Raw genomic sequence first — 22,419 nt, 5'->3', positions numbered from 1 at the left:
TTTTTTATTCATACAAGTTCATCAAACAATATTATACTCAACTTAACAAAAAGCACTTCATAATTGAGTATCATCCCCTGATCCAGCCATATAGATTTCCTGGTTCTTTAGCTGCCATAGTGAAAATGCATGTAAAGGCTTGGCTATTGGCTTCTTTTGAGAAATAAATTCTTGAGACACGCATTTCATTATAGGTCGAGACTTTGGTTTGATGTGTACACATGCAAATGCTATTGTAGCGACAAGAAAAATATCTTGTGCAACTAGATGATTTGGAGGTGGTAGACGTTGATCTAATATTTCATGTAACATTACACTTTGAGAAGACGATGATGATATTGAAGTCAAGAGTTCCGTTGGATGTCTTCCCATTAATATTTCCAATGCCACCACTCCAAAGCTATAAACATCGCATTTTTCAGTAACTTTCATGGTATATGCCAACTCTGCATATAAAAAAGAATAGGAAAAATTAAAACTATTACAAACGTAGAAACCTTTCTTTTTCCTTTCACCTTTTTTTCTTTTGTATATTCTTCAATGCAAATAAATTGGTCAAAACTTGCCATTGCATTAAAAAAACCCATAGTGAAACTGGTTGTTTGCAATCATGCATCAGTCAATTGAAATAGTAAATGACAAGGTAACCCTACAGTACAAATATTGGAGAAAGATATTTGTTCTACATATATGGCTAGTTCTATGTTTTACAATAACAAACAAGACTGAAAAAGAATAAAGATATAAATTATATCAAGAAAATAAAAATTTACCTGGGGCAATATAACCATAAGTGCCTGCAACCAATGTTTGATTGGAAGAATCCGAATCAAGAAGTTTAGCTGTGCCAAAGTCAGAGAGAAAAGCCTCTAGTTTATTGTTCAACAGAATATTATTACTTGATATATCTCGATGAACAATTGCTGGGATGCACTCATGATGCATGTAAGATAAGGCGTGTGCGGTGCCTTTGATGATATTTACCCTCTTTCTCCAATCTAATTCCACAGCTTCAATGTCGTCGTTTAGGACACAAAACAAACTTCCCCTTTCCTTGTACTCGTAAGCCAGAAACATACATCGCTTATGCAAACAAAACCCATAAAGCTTTATAATGTTTTTATGCCTGATCTCTGTTAACACCTTTATCTCATTCTTGAAACTCTTATCAAAAGCTGGATTCTCAGCCTCTAAGCGATGAAGCTTCTTCAAGGCAACTACTTTTCCACTAGGTAGTTCTGCTTTGTAAACACTACCATAACCACCTGTCCCAATACAATACTTGATGTCGAAGTCTTCAGTTGCTTGAATGATGTCTTCATATGCAATATTTCCATCATAATTCCATATTGAGAACAAGTTTCCATTCTTTCTCTCCGTGGAGATAGATTGAGTTTTGTTGACCACATGTTTAAACAGGAAAAAACAAAAACCCCGAAGGACTAAGGATCCAAGGAAAATGCTGATGGGTGCAATGATTTTTACTTTGGGTATAACTGATTTGTTATTGGTTAGGGAAAGTGAAAGGGAAGGAGGGGAATGTGGAGGGCAAGGAGAGAAACCCACGAAGTCACCGCATAAATCCTTGTTGCCAATTAATGTGTCAGATGTATGATTTTGATAACTGTCCGGTATTTGACCCACCAAAGAATTGTATGACAAGTTGATATGTGTTACAGAAGTAAAAGAAATGGGTACGTTGCCAGAAAGATTATTGTAGCTAAGATCCAAGACCACTAAAGATGCTAAACCCCCAAGTTCGAGAGGTATTTTTCCACTAAATAAGTTATGACTAAGGTTTATGGTAGTCAACAAATAAAGGTCTTGGATATGATAGGGAATGCTTCCACTCAAGGAGTTGCTACTCAATAACAAGTGCTTCAACGTAGAGCAACTGGTTAGTCGAGTAGGAATTGAGCCAATGAGATTGTTAGATTCGAGAGTGAGATGGGTTAGCTTCTTCAAATTCCCCATTTCTCCTGGGATAGAACCACTAAGGCTGTTATTCTCGAGGGACAAATTTCTCAGATTCTCCATTTTGCCTATTTTTGGGGGAATGGAACCATCAATTCGATTATTGCTGAGAGACAAATATTCCAAATTAGTTAAATGGCCCAGAGTAGAAGGGATTGGACCACTAAGGCTGTTATTCTCGAGGTACAAGTATACCAAATTCTCCATATTGCCTATTTCTGGGAGAATGGAACCATCGATTCGATTGTTGCTGAGAAACAAATATTCCAAATTAGTTAAATGGCCCAGAGTAGGAGGGATTGGACCACTAAGGTCGTTATTCTCGAGGGACAAATATCTCAGATTCTCCATATTGCCTATTTCTGGAGGAATGGAACCATCGAATCGATTGTTACTGAGGAACAAATATTTCAAATTAGTTAGATGGCCCAGAGTAGGAGGGATTGGACCACTAAGACTGTTATTCTCGAGAGACAAATAAGTCAAATTCTCCATATTGCCTATTTCTAGGGGAATGGAACCATTGATTCGATTGTTGCTGAGAAACAAATATTCCAAATTAGTTAAATGGCCCAGAGTAGAAGGGATTGGACCACTAAGGCTGTTATTCCAGAGGGACAAATAAGTCAGATTCTCCATATTGCCTATTTCTGGGGGAATGGAACCATGGATTCGATTGCTGCCGAGGAGCAAAGATTCCAAATCAGTTAGATGGACCAGAGTTGAAGGGATTGGTCCAATGATTTGATTATGTGAAATGTCAAACGAAACTAATTGGGTGAGGTTGGCAAGAGAAAGAGGTAACTCACCTGTCAGATTATTGTAAGACAGATCAAGGTAGGTGAGTTTTGAGAGAGTACCTATCTCAAGTGGAATACTTCCCTGAAGATTATTAGAGTAGAGATCAAGGTGAACTAAATTAGGGAGGGAAGAGAAGTTGAGTTTTAACTTATCTGGTAGTGCATAGAGCCGACCACCTATTGCAATCCTAGTGACGCTTCCAACATTATTGCAAGTAATACCGTACCAGGTACAAGGACGAGTTGAGGTGTTGCCGGTGACACTCCCCCACCACCCAGTCTCCAACAGAGCCTTTGCTTCTAGTCGTAGTAGTGCTGATGGTTCAGATGCATCCACAAAGTGAGGGGCACTATCCAAATACGTTCCATACAAGAAGATACATGCTACGACCACAATGGAAATGGAAACAGAGGGTTTCATGTCTGCAAGTAGAGCGAGTAGTGTATGATTGATGAGGGCAATGGCAAAAGGGTTGATTGTTATGTACATGAGTGGGGAGAATTGGGGACACTTTAATAAGAAAGATCAGAGGGAGGGGGGGCAAACTTGTGGACTGGGAGTAGTCATTTTGGGTTGACGTACCAACGTAATTAATTCTCACGACTTTTCTAATGCTATGGAAGTGCAAATTTTCCACCCGTATGCTTTCCCTCCTAAATCGTCTTGAAAATTTCCTTTGATTGTTATGCACGTGAGTGGGGAGTACTGCATGAGGACACTTTAATAAGAAAGATCAGAGGGGGGGAGGGGCAAACTTGTGGACTGGGAGTAGTCATTTTGGGTTGACGTACCGACGTAATTCTCACGAAATTGATCTTATCTTTTCGAATGCTATGGAAGTGCAAATTTTCCACCCGTATGCTTTCCCTCCTGAATCGTCTTGGAAATTTCCTTTGATGACCAAGGGTTGATTATTATATATATATATGTCCATGACTCGGACACCATTAATTAATGAGAATTGAGAAAGATATAGACAGATCAGGAAGAGTGAATTAATGATTACCCAGACGGCCAGACAGAATTAAGGACCGGAAGGGAAGGGAAGAGTGGAAGACTCTGAAGTCTGGAGGATTTGGGAATTAGTGCAAACGTGACTCACAGCAATCTTTAGTAAAAGATGAAGGAATAACATTGTAAATGCAATAACATTGTTGTCGGTAGATTGGATGACTCTTAGTCGATCTTGGCGTGCACAATACGGTCCAAGAAACTTCCCAAGAAATGCATTCTAAACACTTTACATGTATTTTGAATACTTGATATTCTGCATTGACTTCTATATTCGAGAATTTATGCTGCTTTTTGTGTGTACAATATTGTATGGTTTTTTTATTTTTTAAAAAAAATTATGTAATTACATCATAAACGAATTACAAATAACAAAAACAAAAAATAGAAAAAACAACACAATCAAATACAAGCAACTTCACCAAAAAAAACCCAAACTAGACAAACGTACAACTAAGACCTCATTGCACCGGAGGGAAATCAATAAGGTGAAAGTCAAGGGGAAGTGCAGCCAGGAAAGGCCGTGGCCCAAAATGATGGATAAAATATCAGGAGTAATAGAACCCCATGTAACTCAACCCTTCACCGGCCAGTTTCCAAGAAAATTAGAGAGACTAAGAAGAGAAAACATAACAGAAACGGGATTTTCTTATAAGACGGTGAGTCTAAAGCCCAGCAGAATTGGGTTAGGAAGAAGCTCAGATTTGGAATAACGACGACAATGAGTGTTTGTAAGGAGTGATCCTCTTTGCAAAGAAAAGGACGCGTCCAACTTTCTATTCACGTGGATATTTCTTAATTTTTTTAACTGATGTGAAACGCCACGTTACTGTCACTTCAGTGTGTAAACTTCTTTGTAAATGTATTTATACCCCGAGCATTTTTTTTTAAAATAATAATAATAATAATAATAAAAGTTAGTAAATTGCATGCGTACAGCATGTAAATACCAAACCAAGGACGAAGACACATTTTAGAAGGGATTAAAATGCTTTGGTGGACAAGCATGGCTCGTGCAATATTCACAAAAGAACTCATCAAAATTGATCATCCATTAAGGTATTAGGATACTTGGGGCTTCAAAATACAAGTATTCCCCATGCAATTTCATGTGGAATTTATCTTATTATATCTATGAGATGCAGTATATATATATATTTATTGAATTCTTCAAAATACAAATTAATGAATTCTTGAATTTCTATTCCTGTATGACGTGCCCCTCCCTCTACTCTCAGCGTAACTTCATCTCCAACTTTGAGTTGTTGTTTTTTGTAGCCCAGCCCCTGCAGAAGATGGGATCAAGGTTCAACCCTATCATATGGAAAAAAAAATAATAATGGACTATAAAATTTGACAATACTAGAAACTAGTTTTTAAACTCAGGAGAAAAAAAAAAGACCTGGGCAGGGACAAACAAGGGCAACAGTTTCTGCATTTTGTAGAAGGATGCTGTAGAGAGTTTGGTCATCTGAATCTCTCTGCAAGAGCAGAATATAATGTAAAGCTACATAGATTGCAAAAGAGTATTAGCAATTAGCTCTATTACAGCAGCAACAAATTCTATGAGAATGAGATATGAAAGATTAGCTAGATGACAAAGCAATATCCAACCAAGAACTTTTTTCTCCAGACAAGGTTATGCAATAGCATTTGCAGGGCATGAGCAACATAAATCTAGAATATGGGGGGAAAGCAAGGTTATGAGATATTCAAACATACGACAGATACAGAGGTGAGTGTTTTTGAACCTTGGCAGTAGTGTTTTTTTATCTTCGATTTTTTAGTCACTGAGAAACAAAGAAACTTCAGTTGATTAAGTGTTACGAAACAATTGTTCTCAGTCCAATTTAAGACACAAACCCTTGCCTCAACAAGAATTAGTGGTCTAGTCTCTATCTTCACTCGCCCAACAATTGCAGTTCGTTGTTGGCCTTTTTGATCAACCACTATGACCTCTTTGCCCGCTTTTAACTCGGAAAGGTAGCAAGTCTTTCCTCCTGGAATGGCAACATAGGCATGTACTGGTCCCTGTACAGTTTAAAAGTATACTTATAAGTAAGGCTGCATAATAACAAGGACATTAAACTGTCACCCACGAAATGGCTCTAACAACTTTCAACAACTACTATTGTGACTCTAGTATTTATTTGCTTCCTTAATAATTTCCTTTGCTTTTCCAAATGGTAGGAAAAAATGTCATTTTTTCAGGAAAAAAAAAAAGTGGTAGTTCACGGTTGCATGCCTTATTCACCATCAAAAAATTACTGAAAATGAGGCATATGATTCTAGACGCGTTTCAGCAAATAAAATAATAGCACCTGTTCACATGACAAGCTCTGTTGGTATGATGATCTCGTAAGGCTTCAGGCCCGGCTCTACCCTTAGGCGACTTAGGCGGTCGCCTAAGGCCCCGAGGGAAGAGAAGGCCCCATAATAAAATTTATATTAGTATTTTTTTTTAAAAAAATTGCAATGAAGAGAGGGAGAGGAAAAAAAAGGCCCATTTTTTTGCAATCAGGAGAGGGAGAGGAAAAAAAAAAAAAAAAAGCCCAATTACAATACACAAACGATTTCGTCAAATAATAATAATAATCTAAAAATAAAAGTGTTTTATTTCTCCACTAGAAATACCAACAGTCAAAACCCATAAACATGATTTTCCCAAAAAGAAAAGTGATATAACTCTCTACAAACTCTACAAATCCCGCATAGAAAAAATCAACCAGTAGAATCCAAGAACACAAACATATTTTAACAAACAAACAAATCAACGTCTCTCTAACAGATTACCAAAATAACTTTATTCTCCGACAGTCAGAAAGTACCCGCTTGACCACAGCCAATTCTCGCGTCTGCCTCTTCGCCTCCCCTTTCAAAAATCTCTCGCACCTTAAGCCTTCATTTTTGTAAGAGGAAGAAAGAAGACGAACAGAAAGATAAGAAGAAGAGAATAGCAAGTGGTCCTTTGGCTTTGAGTTTGAATGTACGAGTAGTAGCATCGAGCAGTGCAAAGAGCCAAAGACGTGTGTGAAGTGAAGTGAAGTGGACGACTGAAGTGATGGAAAGTGGACTAAGTTGACGGAAGAAGGATCTGGAGGCTAAAAGGCATTTTTTTTTAATTTAATTTTATTTTTTTCAGTATCATACGTAAGAGCCACACTTTATTTTTTATTTTTTATTTTTTTATAAAATAGTATTATATTATTTTTGTCAATAAAATTTAAATTAACAAATTACTATTAAGGACGTAATTACATAAAAAGCACTGCTATTACTCGCAAACAATACATTTAACATTTTTTTTTAATAAAATAGTATTATGTTTAATGTTAGATTATCTTGTTATGAAATAATGCTCTTTTTGATAAATCAGGTTCAATTATTCTCTTGTATAAAATTTTTATTTATAAATGTTAGCTAAAAATATGCATTGGATATGAAAAATGTTAAAAATAAAAAAAATTAATTGAATCTAAAAAAAAATTTCTAACGAATTTATTACTATCAATATGATAAAGTTATAACTCAAAAGTAAAAAAAAAAAAAAAAAAAATTTTATATATAAATGTAATATAAAAATTAAAAAAAAAAATTACATGTAAAAGGCCTCATCTAAAATTGTCGCCTAAGGCCTCACAATATATCGAGCCGGCCCTGTAAGGCTTAATAATATTTAGAATGGGTACAAAATATCTGATACTAGTAAACGCATGAGACAAATTAAACAAGATTTTATCACTTCCACAAAGTTTGAAGACTTCTTCAAAATTTACAAAGGGTTCATCACTAACTACATCTGATGAATTTCACATGATCCTAAAACATTAACAACCAAGAAGACTCATTATAAATGGTATGAAAAGTAATATAAATAAAAATGATTTACTTTTGCAATTTCTGTCTTTGAAACAGTTCCCCAAGTTTTCTACAACCATGGAGCATGATAAGTTGAATGAAGCTTTCTAAGTTAAAGGTACTAAACTGGGTCACCATTAACTTGTGGATTGATATGCCAAACCATTGGGTTTAGAGTACTTACCAAGATCTACTATGAAAAAAATTATCGAAATATCATCTCTAAGACTCTAACTAATTCAAAGCCAAAACATCCGCATTAACTCGAAAAGGCCTGCTTGCAATATAATTTGACTCCAAGCATTCTGACTGCACAAAGAATAATCCCCTCACAAAAGATCCAACCTAAGGAGAACACAGATCATAAGAATGACAAGATTCCAATCAATTTGCTTAATAGTCAAATTCACCCAACAACCCCAAACAACACAGTGGGGGGTGAATACATGTTTTCCGATAATCACAACCAACAAAATATGGCAACCACACACAATATCACTAAAATTAAATAAAGTAGTAAAGAGATCAAACAACAATTTTGGTGAGGAAGGGGAAGCTTTTTGAAGAACTCTTTTTGAAGTGGAGGCTAAGATTCTCTCTTAGAGCACTAAAACAATGGCCTCAACGTCTTATGAAAATCATGTGATATGAGGCTTTTATAGACCCTAGGAAAACAAAGGTTTAATGAGTACGTTGGTTTGATAAAAACATTGTCTCAGGCAACGGCATTCAAACGGGAGTAAGACTAGTTCGAATGTAATCTAGGGTTCCACAGTTTATCGCATGCGGCTTTCAAACAGTCTTAGAACGTCATTACGAACAGAAGGTTCTACTTGACTTATTGAGCATTGCGTTCAAATATTCTTCGAACATGATTGTGAACGAACATTTATGTGAGGAATTTGGGAGACTGCCGTTTGAATGTTCTTCAAACGCCTTGCGAAAGACCCATTTTGAAACTTTGAAATTTGTCACACTAAACGCAAATGGTGTCCATTGGAACTTGAATTTTGAACTCCTTGATGTTCTCAACACTTTTCGAACGGCTTACGAACGCAACATATTGTCTTGAAATTTTGAAGTTTGTAGAGTTGTCTCATTCGAATGCTCTTTGAACGTTGTTGCGAACGAGGTGTTAAGTCTCTCACTCTAAACCAAGTTTTCGAACCACCAACTAAAGACCGACACAACCACTAACTCTAGATTTACAACCAACCCAATATTTTCATTGAATATGCCAACATAAATCCTAACAAATAAAAAATCATACGAGGGGCAAATTATAGACGAGGAAATGGAAGCATACCAGAAGTCCTTCACCAGGTCTCATGAGGCTACAGAGATCCACGTAGACTCGATCCCCCATTCCAATTACTTGAACTTGAGTTACAGTAGCTTTGGTCAAGCTCATGAGATTTCTCTCATCATTTCTTCTGTCAAAATAGTCCCGACAACTTTTATATGATAAGAAGCCATGCTTTACTACTTAACAAGCCCTATTATAAAACACAAGCCCTATTATACAACAAATTACCTTGAGCTGAAAAACAGCTTCAGTATCCTCAACTTTTAAAATAACTCCACCCGGACCTTGCTCCAAGGCCTGCAAACACAGAAAATGAATTTTGAAAGGAGGTCATGATGCATCACCTAAAGAGCCAAATCAACAATTGAGATAATTGAAGCAGCTCTTCCAACATATGAAGTTCACTTGCCGATCCTAATCATAAAGTAATTTAACCTCAAAGAAGACTTGTGCTTCAGAATGATTTTTTGAGATGGCAAAAACTGATTTTTGACAGCCTTTGGAATGCAGCAACAATATTCTCTGCAGGAATTACCTTTAGAAACACAAAATCAGGGACCAATTCAGAAGTGGCTTTATATTGAAAATGGCAGGTACAGCGACAGCTTAACTGGATGCTGCTGGAAACAAAAAGTGAAGCATATAATTTTTTTTATCAGGATGTCCTGGGTCACCTATAGCCGAACATACGTCGTTCGCAGCTATCTCACATGTAGTGGTAGTCTTCCAAGCGTAGAAGTCCAGCCAAGATCACCAGACTAATCCTTGGCCCCATCTTCAGTGCCACTGTAGGAATGGAGCCTTTAAACACGGGCTATGCCCGGGTGGCTGGCCCTAAGAGGGAGGTAGCACCTAGCCGGATTCGCACTCGAGACCACAAGGGATGATATCCCTAGAGGCCGCAAGCCTTACCATTTAGGCCACCCCCTTGGGGTTAGCATATAATATGTTAGTGCTCACATTATCCGTGAATATGGTTCATATAACATAGATGATCGGGCGTGACTGTATAATGGAAAGTGTATGTCACGGCAACCATGTTCAATGATTAGAAGCTGTGAAACGAGAAAAAAAGTAAGATTATCTCCGGATACAAAGACAGGCATGTAAAATGAAACCTAGGAAGTTTCCATCAAAGTCATTGTAATAAAAGGATTCTGTTGATTAATTCAAAAGCAAGTTTAGAGAAAATGTGATTCAGCGTGCTGTCATCTTTAACGAGATCCAGAATTATTATATAAAACTTCACACAATACCAGGTAGCTTCCAAGTAGTAAAGAAATTGCATCAATTTCCAATATTCAATGCTCTTACGAAGAAATTTTTTTTTGATAAGTACTGCTCTTACGAAGAAATTGAATTTACGGATATCCTCAGTTTTAGAGAAAGTCGATTTCTTTCTAGCTTTAGCTTAAACAACTCCACAAACAACAATGGATAGTTTATATGCAGTACTTGAAGGCCGATTCAAGAGAATAGAAACAAATTTCATGTGAATTATCCTAAGCAGTTAGCAACAGGCCTACCTGCCAATCTTGCAAATTCATTACAACATTCTCTGCCTGCCCATTTGCGGGTTGGAGCTGCTGTAACTCTTGCGGATTTGAAATCTCAAAAATTGTGGCAACCCTTCTATTCTCACCATCAAAAATGCCTCCCTCTCCAATATAGAAAGGACTTATTAAGGCGATTGCTGTAAACCCCATAACCAAAATTAAAAACTAAGAAAGTCGGATAACATTGATAGAAAAATTAAGATGACTCATGGGTTGACAAAAATATAGTGAAAACCAACAAAATCCTCACATGGGTCACAACAATGTACCCAATTTTTTCTTGTACTTATTTTGATCTACGAAGCATAGAGCACACAATTATATAATTAAACCACAAGCTAATCGTAATGTAGATATACAAAAGAACAAGAGGAGGTCCTAAGGAGCTTACAAGACCACTCATTGGCAAGTTGTCGATGCTGGGATGAGAAAACAAAGGTATTCCATCCTCTCTCCACGGCGGCAGTCATGACCTCTTTGCTTTTTGTCCAAATCCATACACTCTTCGATTTCTGGTACGACCCAATAGACGACGGCGTCAAAGAGGAATGAGAAACACACATTGCGACACGAGAATTGCGTTGCAACAGCAGGGTTGCCTTGTAATTGTTAGCAATCGATGAGTAACTTGGAATGACATGAAATATAGGTAGATGAAATTTACTTACGTGGAGCTTGAGCCAGTTAAGAAACGGTGGTGCCGAACATCGGAACAACCTGCATTGAGAGCAAAGCAGGTGAACTTTGTGGGCATTCGGACCAAAGAAGCAGATAACAGCACAACCATTACACTTCTTCTTCTTCTTCTAGTTGTGTTTTGATTCTATTTTATTTTTTTGTTCCAGGCTCACGTGTCAACTTCTCATTGGTGGGCAAAAAAAGCCTAGTTTCTGCCATGACCTTAATAGAAGTTATGGCCAATTATAAAAAAATCAATCACATGTCTTTTGTTCGGATCTCCTCTGAAACTTTCTCTTTTCACTCTCCCTCTCCACACAAAGAAGGCTATCGAGCACCTCACCAGTCACCACAGCTAATCATTGCGCCGCCTCGGCTCCATCGCCCGTGACTTCGACGGGGAGTTCGAGATCGGTTTGTTCTCTCTCCTATGTTATTTTGTGTCATTTTTCATATTTGGTTTCATAGTCATTTTGTGTAGACGGACGCCGAGAACATTGATTTTTGGTTTCATAGTTATTTTGTGTAGAAGATGAGTAAACCACTGATTTTTGGGTAAGTTCCTGTTGTGGGTTTGCATCAAACTGCCTTTTAGTCTGTTGGGTGTTTGTGTAAATTCCCCTTTTGGCACTTGGACGGCTAAAAAATTAAAAATGGTGTCTTTTGTGTAAGTTCCTGTACATGCTATTGACTGTGTGAAACCTGTCATTAACAAATGGTGTACTGTAAATGCCATCATAACAGATCCAACTCCCTCCTTTCCCCTCCTTTGGGTTGAGAGGGTAGTACTTGGAGTTGGGACAAAAGTTAGGATTGTTGTTTTTTACTTGCATTTGAGCTGCATATATAAGTTTTATATGCGTTATATGCTTGCTTACTTTTATGGACAATTGTTTATGATCATTATCTGTCAATCTCCAGAGTACTTGCTTTCTTTCCAATGGAGGATGGAATGGAAGTACATAAAAAGAGCAAGAAAGCTACTCCTTCAGAGTCTAATTTACAGTGGAGTCAGTGGCAATTGCTCGATTCCATCCTCCCTACCGGTGGGTTCGCTCATTCTTTTGGTCTTGAGGCTGCAATCCAAGCCCGCTTAATATCAGGTCCTGAGGATCTTCAAACTTTTGTGATCCATGTTTTAGAGAATACTGGAAGCTTACTCCTTCCTTTTGTTTATTCTGCAACCATGTCACCTGATTTGGAAACCTGGTATAAACTTGACAGAACATTAGATGCAATGCTAACTAATGAAGTGGGTCGAAAGGCATCATATACACAAGGATCAGCACTTCTGAGGGTCGCTGCCGCTGTCTTTTCAGAAATCCCAGCCCTTAAATCCATGAGAGATAGCTCTCTAGGTTCTGGGGTTGTTTCTTTCCACCATGCTCCTATATTTGGGCTTGTATGTGGACTTCTTGGGTTGGATAGCACAGCTTCTCAGAGAGCTTACTTGTTTATTACGATGAGAGATGTTGTTTCTGCTGCAACAAGGCTGAATTTGGTAGGACCTCTAGGTGCAGCTGTATTGCAGCATCGGATTGCTTTTCTTGCTGAAGCTATCCTGAAAAAGTGGGCAGACCGTACTGTTGAGGAAGCATGTCAAACCGCTCCCTTGCTGGATACCGTCCAGGGCTGCCATGGTTACTTGTTTTCTAGACTATTCTGCTCCTGAGAGCAAAAGCAATTCCATCAGCATGTTGCCTTTGTCGTTCTGTACTGATGCTAGAACTTGTGTGAACTTTTTGATTTTGTTCTAGGCATAAAAATTAAATTTTTTTTTCTAGAATAATGCTATTCTTCACACTCATGTTACACCAGCTGATATAACGTGTTTTAAGTAGATTATCATGCTAATCACTTAAAATAACAAAAGTATAAATGGGTAAAAACCATTTAAAACACATCATGTCAAGTTTATGGAATAAATAAGTGTGAAAAGTAGTATTATTATTATTATTTTTTTTTTTATGTTTCTTTAGTGTGTCCAATTCTTAAGTTACGGGTTAATGTGCCAATGGTTTGACGCATCCCATGTAGCCTATGTCTGATATAAACTACTTGAATGGTTTGAAGTTCGAACATATTTCTTTTTACTAGACATAATGAAGCCATTAGGTCACGTCTTTTATTACTATTAAAAAGTTAATTGAAGGGAAACAAATAGAGTTATTTGGTAACGGTGCAAACTTTAAAGAGTGATTTCATAACTTTTAAACCTTAAATGGCGGTTCAACAAAAGGCGAAACCTCAAGGATAGCACTAATCTTTTCTAAAAGAATAATGCTAGAAACTACATTATTTGCTGACCTTTCACATAATGGGCCAATTATAGCTTTGAAAATATACACCTTGACCTACATTAATTAAAAGAAGCAATAACTAAATTGATACAAAATCTCCACCAAATTTGACACATCAATTTTTTGGTTTCTTCCCGAACATATTACAAGTGCGCCGACGTGTGTAAAAGGGCCACTCTTTCAACTCAAGGGGCACTCACAATTTGGTCTCATAAAAGTGCGTTGATGACACAGCCAAGCCTTCCACATCGTAAGTGCGAACCAGTCTCTGCCTCTTGCCAGGTGTCTCAAGCCAACAGAATTCCAAATGGAATGGCTTGGATTCTGCCACACATTTTGCCACATCACATGGACATCCCATGTACATTCCACCCGGCAAGAGTGTCATCTGATAGCCTCCATCAAATGTAACCAAATTGTCTGACTGGGTACCCGTCCAATGTACATTTGTGCTAACTTCACCCCCAGCAGAAGTCGAAGTAATATCCTGAGATTTCATTATTCAAGTAGCTCACATTTACTCTTTTCTGATTCATTGTGGGAGGGGGGGGGGGGGTGGTGAGTCTAGGGATACCTGAATAAGCTGACCCTTGTCATCCATTTCAAGTGATGTAACTGTATCAGCTTCAGCAATTGTTGCTCCATAAACGCCACTGCGTTTTGTGATGGAGCGGCCTTTCCAGTTACCAAGATATGGTATAATCCTGCTTGTGTTTCCTTGCAACTGATAAAAGAAATCATTATGACTATAATCACCATGAAAGAAAGAAAATAAAAGAAAAAACAATGATAGAAACCCAAAAGTTCCTCACTGTCCGCTGATCAATAAAACTTGAGTATAAAACTCACCATGGTATTGTCAAGTGCAGGAGGAAAAGACACTGAATCACCTCTTTCCTCGAGGAAGATGAGAAGCATTTCGATGATGCCCTTTGGGTCCATGATATGGAATGCTCTTGCTCGCATGTCTTTCTCCACTGAATAGAGGCAGTTCTCACAAACAATAGAGGGACGACGGGAAGGAAGCTTGAGATTTCTGCATGGTGAGGATAATTGGAAAGAACAAGTAAGCATATAAATTGAGAAACAACATCAGTTGGAAAATATGGGGGAGCTCCACATAAAGTTTTCAATGAAGGTCAGATAGAACCAATCTACAACTTCTAGATCCTCACGTATGAAAGCTTGTACAAACAAAGGTGGTCCACAATAATCGAATTGGTGAGTTTCAGATCCCCAAACAGGACATTAACTGATTTGATGATTATAATATTTTAAACGAAAAGCAAGGCCACATTATAAATTTTCCCTGTTACTAGATAAAGTATTTAACTAATTGCTCTTTTTAGACCTGAATTGCCCACTAGGTCGTTTATAGCTAGGGCTCATCATTTAGTGGTCTGGATGGTTCGATAAATGATGACATATTAGTGAGGCTTTGACATTATAGAGAATAATATACCATAAGCCTTTAGTAGTAGCAACTCTTTCCATGTTGGAAGCAGATAAACTTGTCGTGTATGTACATGCCAGATTCACATGGAGTTTATCTACTCAGTCTTCCAAATTTGAAGACAAAAAGCTAGCACTTAAAATGGAGCCATTTGCCGAAATAAATAACAAAAACAAAAAACTGCAGAAATGAGCTCTATGGAATAACTACATATCTATGGAAAGTCTGAGCATGCCTGATGAAATGCAATCGAAAATTTTAAATACTAGAAGCTGATCCCTAAAATACCGGCTACCTATCAGCCAAGACTCATTCTGTTCAATGAGAATAGCCATACAAACATGACAAAATGAACTTCAATAAACATCTCCACCAATTGCAGCCTTAGTTTCACTTATGTGCAATACCTTTACTATTTTTTCTTTTCTTTCATAGGTTTTAACAGGCATGTACTATATTAATGTAACAGCATAGTCCAACTACTAATTATCAGCAATACATGAAGAACATCCTAAGAAGAAATAACTTACTTTGGTGATTCTTCGCCAGTGTCATCTTCCCCAAGAACCCCTTGCCTTAACACGGTTTCTAACATGCCAGCTGTCTGGTATCTAAGAGCAAATGCTTTCTCTTTTGGGAAAAAACCAATCTGCAGACTAGTTGTAACGGACATTCAACAAAAAATAATGGGATCACAAACCCATGGGAAAAGCTGATAAGTACACTTAAAATCTACAAAGTACTAGAATACTCACCTGTTGATATTTGTCGATGGTGAACATATTGGTTTCTTTAATTTTGTACTCTGCCCACTCTGGCTCATCTTCATATCCTGAAATTGAGGTGCCTGATGGAGGTTGTTTTATGTATAGCCTATATGGAAAAAGAGGATTAAGCCAATGTGATCATAGAGCGATAAAAGTGTAAGATCAATAATTATTATTAATTGCAGTAATATTATATCCATGGTCTTTGGAACAAATGGCATGTCCTCCTGCCTAAAATAGTAAAATGTGGAAGGCGGGGTCATGGGTTCAATCCCATGTGATTGCAAGTTGTACTTCCCTATCAATAATATTTGTATTGATCAATTACCATAAGCTACTTATCCTTGTTACATTTCCTTTAAAAACAACCAGAACCTAAAAAACTTCTTTTTGGCATATCAAAATGAAAGAAAAACACAAAAACTGTCATTCTAGAGTTGAGAAAGCCTTAATGATCACCAGATAAGCCAATTGCATAACGCATGTAATTTATAAGCCATAAAACAATATAGTTGCTGAAACAAATAAAACTTATGCCCATCTGTGACACATATTCTCAACCAAAAAACTTGGCCATCTACCCCAATTTCACTACAGTATTCTCTACCGGCGTTTATGAAAAAAGGTAATAAAATACAATTATCTATGGCACCAGATCCCTTCTTTGAAGACCTATTCTGGATAAAAGAATTTCACATTAGTTTCTACCTCTCTATGTTGGACACAATAAAACGAACTCCCAATACGTCCTTAATAAAACTAACAATCACTTCTAGTCAACAAATTTCCAATGCACCATAAGTTCATATAGCAAATCGATTATGTGATCATCCATTCAAATTACACTTTAAAGCAATCCTACATAGACTTCATGCCCCGGAAGTCCTTCCTGACTGACATGGCTCACCACACTTCCATTTTCATTTGGAAATATTTTAATCATCATCATGATATCAGCCTCAGAATTGCTGCTGCCATGTCATTCAGGTTGGAATTCGGAACAAATCAAGCAATACGAACAGCATTTTTCATCTGGTTAATTGCTCGGAGCAAACAACAATTGAATCAATAACAATAATTTTTCCCTTATCAATAACTAACGCTCATTAATACTGAAGCTTACGTCTGAATGAGACTGATGAGTTCATCTTCTCCATAGGAGCTCACCGCAAGCTTTGTACTCAGTTTATGCAACAAATTCCCATAAGCATCAAATTGCTGCAAAATGTATTCCAAAAAAAGATAACTAAACTCTCATCTTTCATCAATCCATAGCCCCAGAAAACCAACAAAAGACTTTTTTTGGGGCATGGCAATAAAAGACACTTCAACTAAACATATTTCGACATAATACTCCTCATCTGGAACCAAAATATAACATCAAACATAAGACCCAGAATTCCTTTTCTCTTCCTTCGTTTTCTCAGCCAGCAAACAGAGAGCTCAGCCTTAGAAAATACAAAACGTCAAAAGCAATCGAGCATAAACTTACAAAGAAAGAACCGTTCCACTTGCCCAAGTTGAGTTCGAAGAAGCTGTGAATATTGTCAATGCTCATGGATATTTCATTTGGTTTCTGAGCTTCTTCTTCGAGTTTGTTGGCTCGGGTTCTGAAGCTCCGGAATGTGGGAATAGAGCTCGGACATGGGTTCGGGTTGGAGAGGTATGTGGGGAAGGGTCGGATTATCTTCGAGTTTGGTGGTTTGGGTTTGGGAGGGAGCGAAAGAGAGTAGCAAATGGAAGCCATTGAAGAGGGTTCTGTGGTGGAGTGTGTCTGCCAGAGATGGTCCTGTGGCTGTGGGTTATATCTTTCTTATCTGAAATGGGTTGGAGAGAGCCTGGAAGAGTTCAAAGCCCAATTTCAAATGGGGTCAAGTTGCAGCTCTGGCCTATAACACTTTTTTTTTTTCTAACATGTTATGGTTCATTTGGGTGTGCAATTTTTTAAAAATTGTAAATATCAAAAGAATTTGTTTTTTAAAATTATATTTGGATGGTTTAAAAAATAGAGACAAAATTAAAAAAAACTAGATAAAATCTAAGTAGAATTTGATATTTGAAAAACAGTATTCGAAACAAATTTGATTTTTTTTTTTCTCACCCAAACATGTCTTAAATATCATATAAGATGATTATTAGTGTTAAATAAAATTGAGAAAAAGTGTTATGTTTAGGAATAATGGGTTTTTAAGAAATTACTTATTGAAAACTTGAAAAAATTCATGTTTTTGTATCCCATAAAAGGGGTGGGGTGGGTTTTTAAAAAACACACGATTAGAAAAGTCGAACCGTGATTTTACTAAAAGCTTAATGGCATTTTTATTAATTAGTTGCGTTTTGAAATTGTTATTTTTTTCACACGGACATAAATTTCTTACAAGTTAGGTTGTAGGAGTTTAATCCAATATCTAAAATACGACATGTATCATTTAAGCATGTGTTACATATGTCACATTTTTAAAGGCTGAGTTGTAGGAGTTCTAACAACTCAATCCGTAGAAAATTAAGAGTCTCACATTGTCAAAGTATGTTTGGGTTGTGGAATTTATAAGCTTTGAGCAAACTTCTTCATTTAAGGTGTCTTTTGTGAAAAAGTAAGGCTCAATAAACTTTATCAGAAAATTTGTCTTTTTCAAATAGCACGTTTTGAAACTACTAAACCAAACGAACAATATATTCCAAACAGGACCAATGAGTTTTCCATCCTCCCTTGGAAAACTTAACATTATAAAACTACTGTTTCAATGCATTTTACATGCCAATTCAAAATTCAAAGGAAAAACTCAACAGATCATCATGTTCTCTCATTTTCTAAGTGAATCCTTTCATTTGTCCAAAAGGCAAACTGTTGATATGATGATCACTCTATGCTGACACCAAATGTATAATCACTGATATGATTTCTTTCAATGGCAAAGTATATATATCAATCAACTGCTGGTTTGAGTAGGATGGCCAATACAAAAGTCATGATGGCCGAGAGAATCATTGGGTTGAGGGCACGCGGTGGAGGAGAACCATTTTTGGCCGGAGCAGGTGCCGGAGTTTCTGAAGCTTCGACTTCCACATACACAGCAACTCTCATGCCATTATAGCAGTAGCCTCCACTGGATAGGAAGTAATATGGCCTTGCCTCTGTCAGTTGAAACACATCTCTGCCGCCCCTTGTGATGTTTCTTATGAAGCCTTGGTCATTGCACTTCTCATAGCTTGTCTTGTTCACCTCCAGAACATTGTAGTGGTGCTTGTCGAAGATGAAATCTTCAAACCTCAAAACAAAACTGTAGCAGTCAGTAACACATGCATGTACTTCACAGTGAAACTTCAGAGCCAAGTTTCAACAATAAACCTCAAATTAATCTAACTGGATTATTAAAAAACAAATTAAGGTGGTTCGGTTTTAGATGCTTACGTCCATATATTAGACACAAACCCAAAGGACTAAATTTTTTATCATTCATGAATTGGATACATAACACATTATAAGGAATCCACATTCATAATAGGATTTCAGCAATTTGAAAATGGAATATATATCATCTATCAATTTCTTACATTTATATATCAAATCAATTACATTGATTGTTATCTCGGGCCAATGCCATGATAAACCACCAATTATCTCAAAAGTTTAAACTACTAATAAATTATGAATTCAATCAGTTAGATAATATATAGTCTGATTAATATACTCCCACAGTCCCACTTATATATGAGTTCAAAATTTCTCTCAATTTTTCAGTTCATGAGTCTTGGCTAAGTAGATGGTATTAAAGTATTAACTAAATAATTAAATTTATTATTTTCTATTAGAATTTTGAATTTCAACCCTAACTCTTTCATTTATATATCCTTATTGTTAACTAAAATATTTCAAGATGTAATTGGTTGATCCCACGCGAATGGCCGGCTACACCATCTTTTCTTCCCGGATCTGCTAAGATTCACCGATATCATTGTTTCTTTCCCTTGACATATATATAATCAAGAAAACTTATTGCAAAAATGGCAGATATGATTAGAACAAAGAAACCAGGTAGCAGTCCAAATGCATGTGAAAGAACAAAAACACTTTGGTAGAAAGTAAAAGGAGATGAGAGGTTACGTACAGAGCCAATCGCCAACGTGTAGATGCTGATGATCAGTGGACCATTCAGTGTAGTTTACGTTCTGATTCCATCCATGAGACCCTCCCACTGTGATTAGCCGCGCCACCGCGCACGTTTGCCACCCCATCACCATCAGCACCACCACCGCCACCACCATCACTCTCCTGGCTAAACCCTCCATCGCTTCCGGCCACTCTCACTTCAAAAACACGTACTGGGAGTTTCTGTGTCTCTAGTACTATTTTGTATAGTAGCCAATCAACCTCTCTAAAACCTCGGAGATCGATTATGCATTAGGTTTTACTTAGGGTTGGAAATTATGTATTAAATCAGGGCCGGCTCGATATATTGTGAGGCCTTAGGCGACAATTTTAGATGAGGCCTTTTACATGTAATTTTTTTTTTTAATTTTTATATTACATTTATATATAAAATTTTTTTTTTTTTTTTTTTTACTTTTGAGTTATAACTTTATCATATTGATAGTAATAAATTCGTTAGAAATTTTTTTTTAGATTCAATTAATTTTTTTTATTTTTAACATTTTTCATATCCAATGCATATTTTTAGCTAACATTTATAAATAAAAATTTTATACAAGAGAATAATTGAACCTGATTTATCAAAAAGAGCATTATTTCATAACAAGATAATCTAACATTAAACATAATACTATTTTATTAAAAAAAAATGTTAAATGTATTGTTTGCGAGTAATAGCAGTGCTTTTTATGTAATTACGTCCTTAATAGTAATTTGTTAATTTAAATTTTATTGACAAAAATAATATAATACTATTTTATAAAAAAATAAAAAATAAAAAATAAAGTGTGGCTCTTACGTATGATACTGAAAAAAATAAAATTAAATTAAAAAAAAATGCCTTTTAGCCTCCAGATCCTTCTTCCGTCAACTTAGTCCACTTTCCATCACTTCAGTCGTCCACTTCACTTCACTTCACACACGTCTTTGGCTCTTTGCACTGCTCGATGCTACTACTCGTACATTCAAACTCAAAGCCAAAGGACCACTTGCTATTCTCTTCTTCTTATCTTTCTGTTCGTCTTCTTTCTTCCTCTTACAAAAATGAAGGCTTAAGGTGCGAGAGATTTTTGAAAGGGGAGGCGAAGAGGCAGACGCGAGAATTGGCTGTGGTCAAGCGGGTACTTTCTGACTGTCGGAGAATAAAGTTATTTTGGTAATCTGTTAGAGAGACGTTGATTTGTTTGTTTGTTAAAATATGTTTGTGTTCTTGGATTCTACTGGTTGATTTTTTCTATGCGGGATTTGTAGAGTTTGTAGAGAGTTATATCACTTTTCTTTTTGGGAAAATCATGTTTATGGGTTTTGACTGTTGGTATTTCTAGTGGAGAAATAAAACACTTTTATTTTTAGATTATTATTATTATTTGACGAAATCGTTTGTGTATTGTAATTGGGCTTTTTTTTTTTTTTTTTCCTCTCCCTCTCCTGATTGCAAAAAAATGGGCCTTTTTTTTCCTCTCCCTCTCTTCATTGCAATTTTTTTAAAAAAAAATACTAATATAAATTTTATTATGGGGCCTTCTCTTCCCTCGGGGCCTTAGGCGACCGCCTAAGTCGCCTAAGGGTAGAGCCGGGCCTGTATTAAATGGGTCGGGTTAAAATTAGAAAATTATGATTAACGAATTTAACCTATTTAATTAAATAGATCAAGTTAAAATTAATTCACATAGTCTTATACCCATGTTTCGACACGCGAACACCAATCGCAACTCCAGTTTTACCTCAGCCTGTAGATATGCATAGTTGGCAACGTGAGCAACCACTTGTATACGTGTGTTATGTTTTGAGAAAAGTGTTTTCCATATATATAATTAATTAATTAATTAATCAGCAAGTGACAGTGTAATCTTAGCTGTAATCTGAGTTGGTAGGTTGAAATAACAAGTATATTATGTATGAGTTGCGTGTTCTATGTATCAAATTAATGCACTAATTATGAGTATAACTCATGAAACACGCAACTCGTATATATATAAACTTTTGCTCACAATTTGAAGCAGTTTTATTTTCTGACGTACTGAACCATTTCATCCGGAGTCATGGCGTTTATTGCGTTACTAGCCATACAGGAAACTTGTGCCTTTGGTGAAATTAGCATGTAGAGAAAGTTTTCCAACCAAAGGAATATTTATTTAAAATTTGTTAATAGAAAAGGTTCAGGTACCCCTTCAATTTCAAACTATTATTCAATTATTAATATCTCTTTAAATTATAGATCGCTTCAATACCCTTTCCAAATTATTAAAAATTATTGATGTCTCTCAATGCTAACAAAAAGACAAAATGTCAAAAAAAAAAAAATTAATAACACAAAAATACCCCTATATATATATATATATATATAAGAAGGAGGAGGGATGTTCGTCGAACCACCCCTATGCACTCCAGAATCAGATGATGGTGGCTAAGCCACTCCCAAAATAGCTCGAGAGTGGTCCAACCGCCACCCCCAAGGCCCCAAGTGTTGGGGTGGTTTGACCACCCTATGGTGTTTTTTTTTTTTTTTTTTTTTTTTTAAAGTAATGATCAGGGACGGATCTAATGGGGGGCTGACAGGGCTCA

General features: G+C 36.5%; 4 protein-coding genes and 1 pseudogene across 4 annotated transcripts; 1 reads left to right on the top strand and 4 right to left on the bottom strand.

Annotated features, from left to right (window-relative positions):
- Nucleotides 1-3,195, bottom strand: LOC133860552 (probable leucine-rich repeat receptor-like protein kinase At1g35710). Its single transcript, XM_062296135.1, has 2 exons — nucleotides 774-3,195; nucleotides 1-446 (listed from the first exon to the last, which is right to left on the bottom strand). The coding sequence occupies exons 1-2, from the start codon at nucleotides 3,193-3,195 to the stop codon at nucleotides 58-60; spliced, it is 2,811 nt and encodes a 936-aa protein (XP_062152119.1). The 3' UTR covers nucleotides 1-57.
- Nucleotides 3,196-4,853: 1,658 nt separating this feature from the next.
- Nucleotides 4,854-11,293, bottom strand: LOC133860551 (uncharacterized; annotated as a pseudogene).
- A 136-nt stretch (nucleotides 11,294-11,429) lies between these two features.
- Nucleotides 11,430-12,973, top strand: LOC133859658 (urease accessory protein F). The gene is made up of 2 exons (XM_062295140.1): nucleotides 11,430-11,598; nucleotides 12,106-12,973. Exon 2 carries the CDS (start codon nucleotides 12,125-12,127, stop codon nucleotides 12,854-12,856), a length of 732 nt encoding a protein of 243 aa, XP_062151124.1. The 5' UTR covers nucleotides 11,430-11,598; nucleotides 12,106-12,124; the 3' UTR covers nucleotides 12,857-12,973.
- Nucleotides 12,974-13,426: 453 nt separating this feature from the next.
- Nucleotides 13,427-17,511, bottom strand: LOC133861120 (uncharacterized). Its single transcript, XM_062296835.1, has 7 exons — nucleotides 17,197-17,511; nucleotides 16,828-16,922; nucleotides 15,693-15,810; nucleotides 15,468-15,586; nucleotides 14,334-14,520; nucleotides 14,059-14,208; nucleotides 13,427-13,971 (listed from the first exon to the last, which is right to left on the bottom strand). Exons 1-7 carry the CDS (start codon nucleotides 17,449-17,451, stop codon nucleotides 13,681-13,683), a joined length of 1,215 nt encoding a protein of 404 aa, XP_062152819.1. The 5' UTR covers nucleotides 17,452-17,511; the 3' UTR covers nucleotides 13,427-13,680.
- Nucleotides 17,512-18,420: 909 nt separating this feature from the next.
- On the bottom strand, nucleotides 18,421-20,137 carry LOC133861621 (early nodulin-like protein 20). Its single transcript, XM_062297410.1, has 2 exons — nucleotides 19,814-20,137; nucleotides 18,421-18,965 (listed from the first exon to the last, which is right to left on the bottom strand). The coding sequence occupies exons 1-2, from the start codon at nucleotides 19,992-19,994 to the stop codon at nucleotides 18,631-18,633; spliced, it is 516 nt and encodes a 171-aa protein (XP_062153394.1). The 5' UTR covers nucleotides 19,995-20,137; the 3' UTR covers nucleotides 18,421-18,630.
- Between the last annotated feature and the right edge of the window lie 2,282 nt (nucleotides 20,138-22,419).

The sequence above is a fragment of the Alnus glutinosa genome, chromosome 2 (assembly GCF_958979055.1).
Source record: "Alnus glutinosa chromosome 2, dhAlnGlut1.1, whole genome shotgun sequence".
In the NCBI taxonomy this organism is placed as follows: Eukaryota; Viridiplantae; Streptophyta; class Magnoliopsida; order Fagales; family Betulaceae; genus Alnus; species Alnus glutinosa.
Note: the sequence above shows the minus strand (reverse complement) of the source record. Positions and strands in the feature narration are given on the sequence as shown.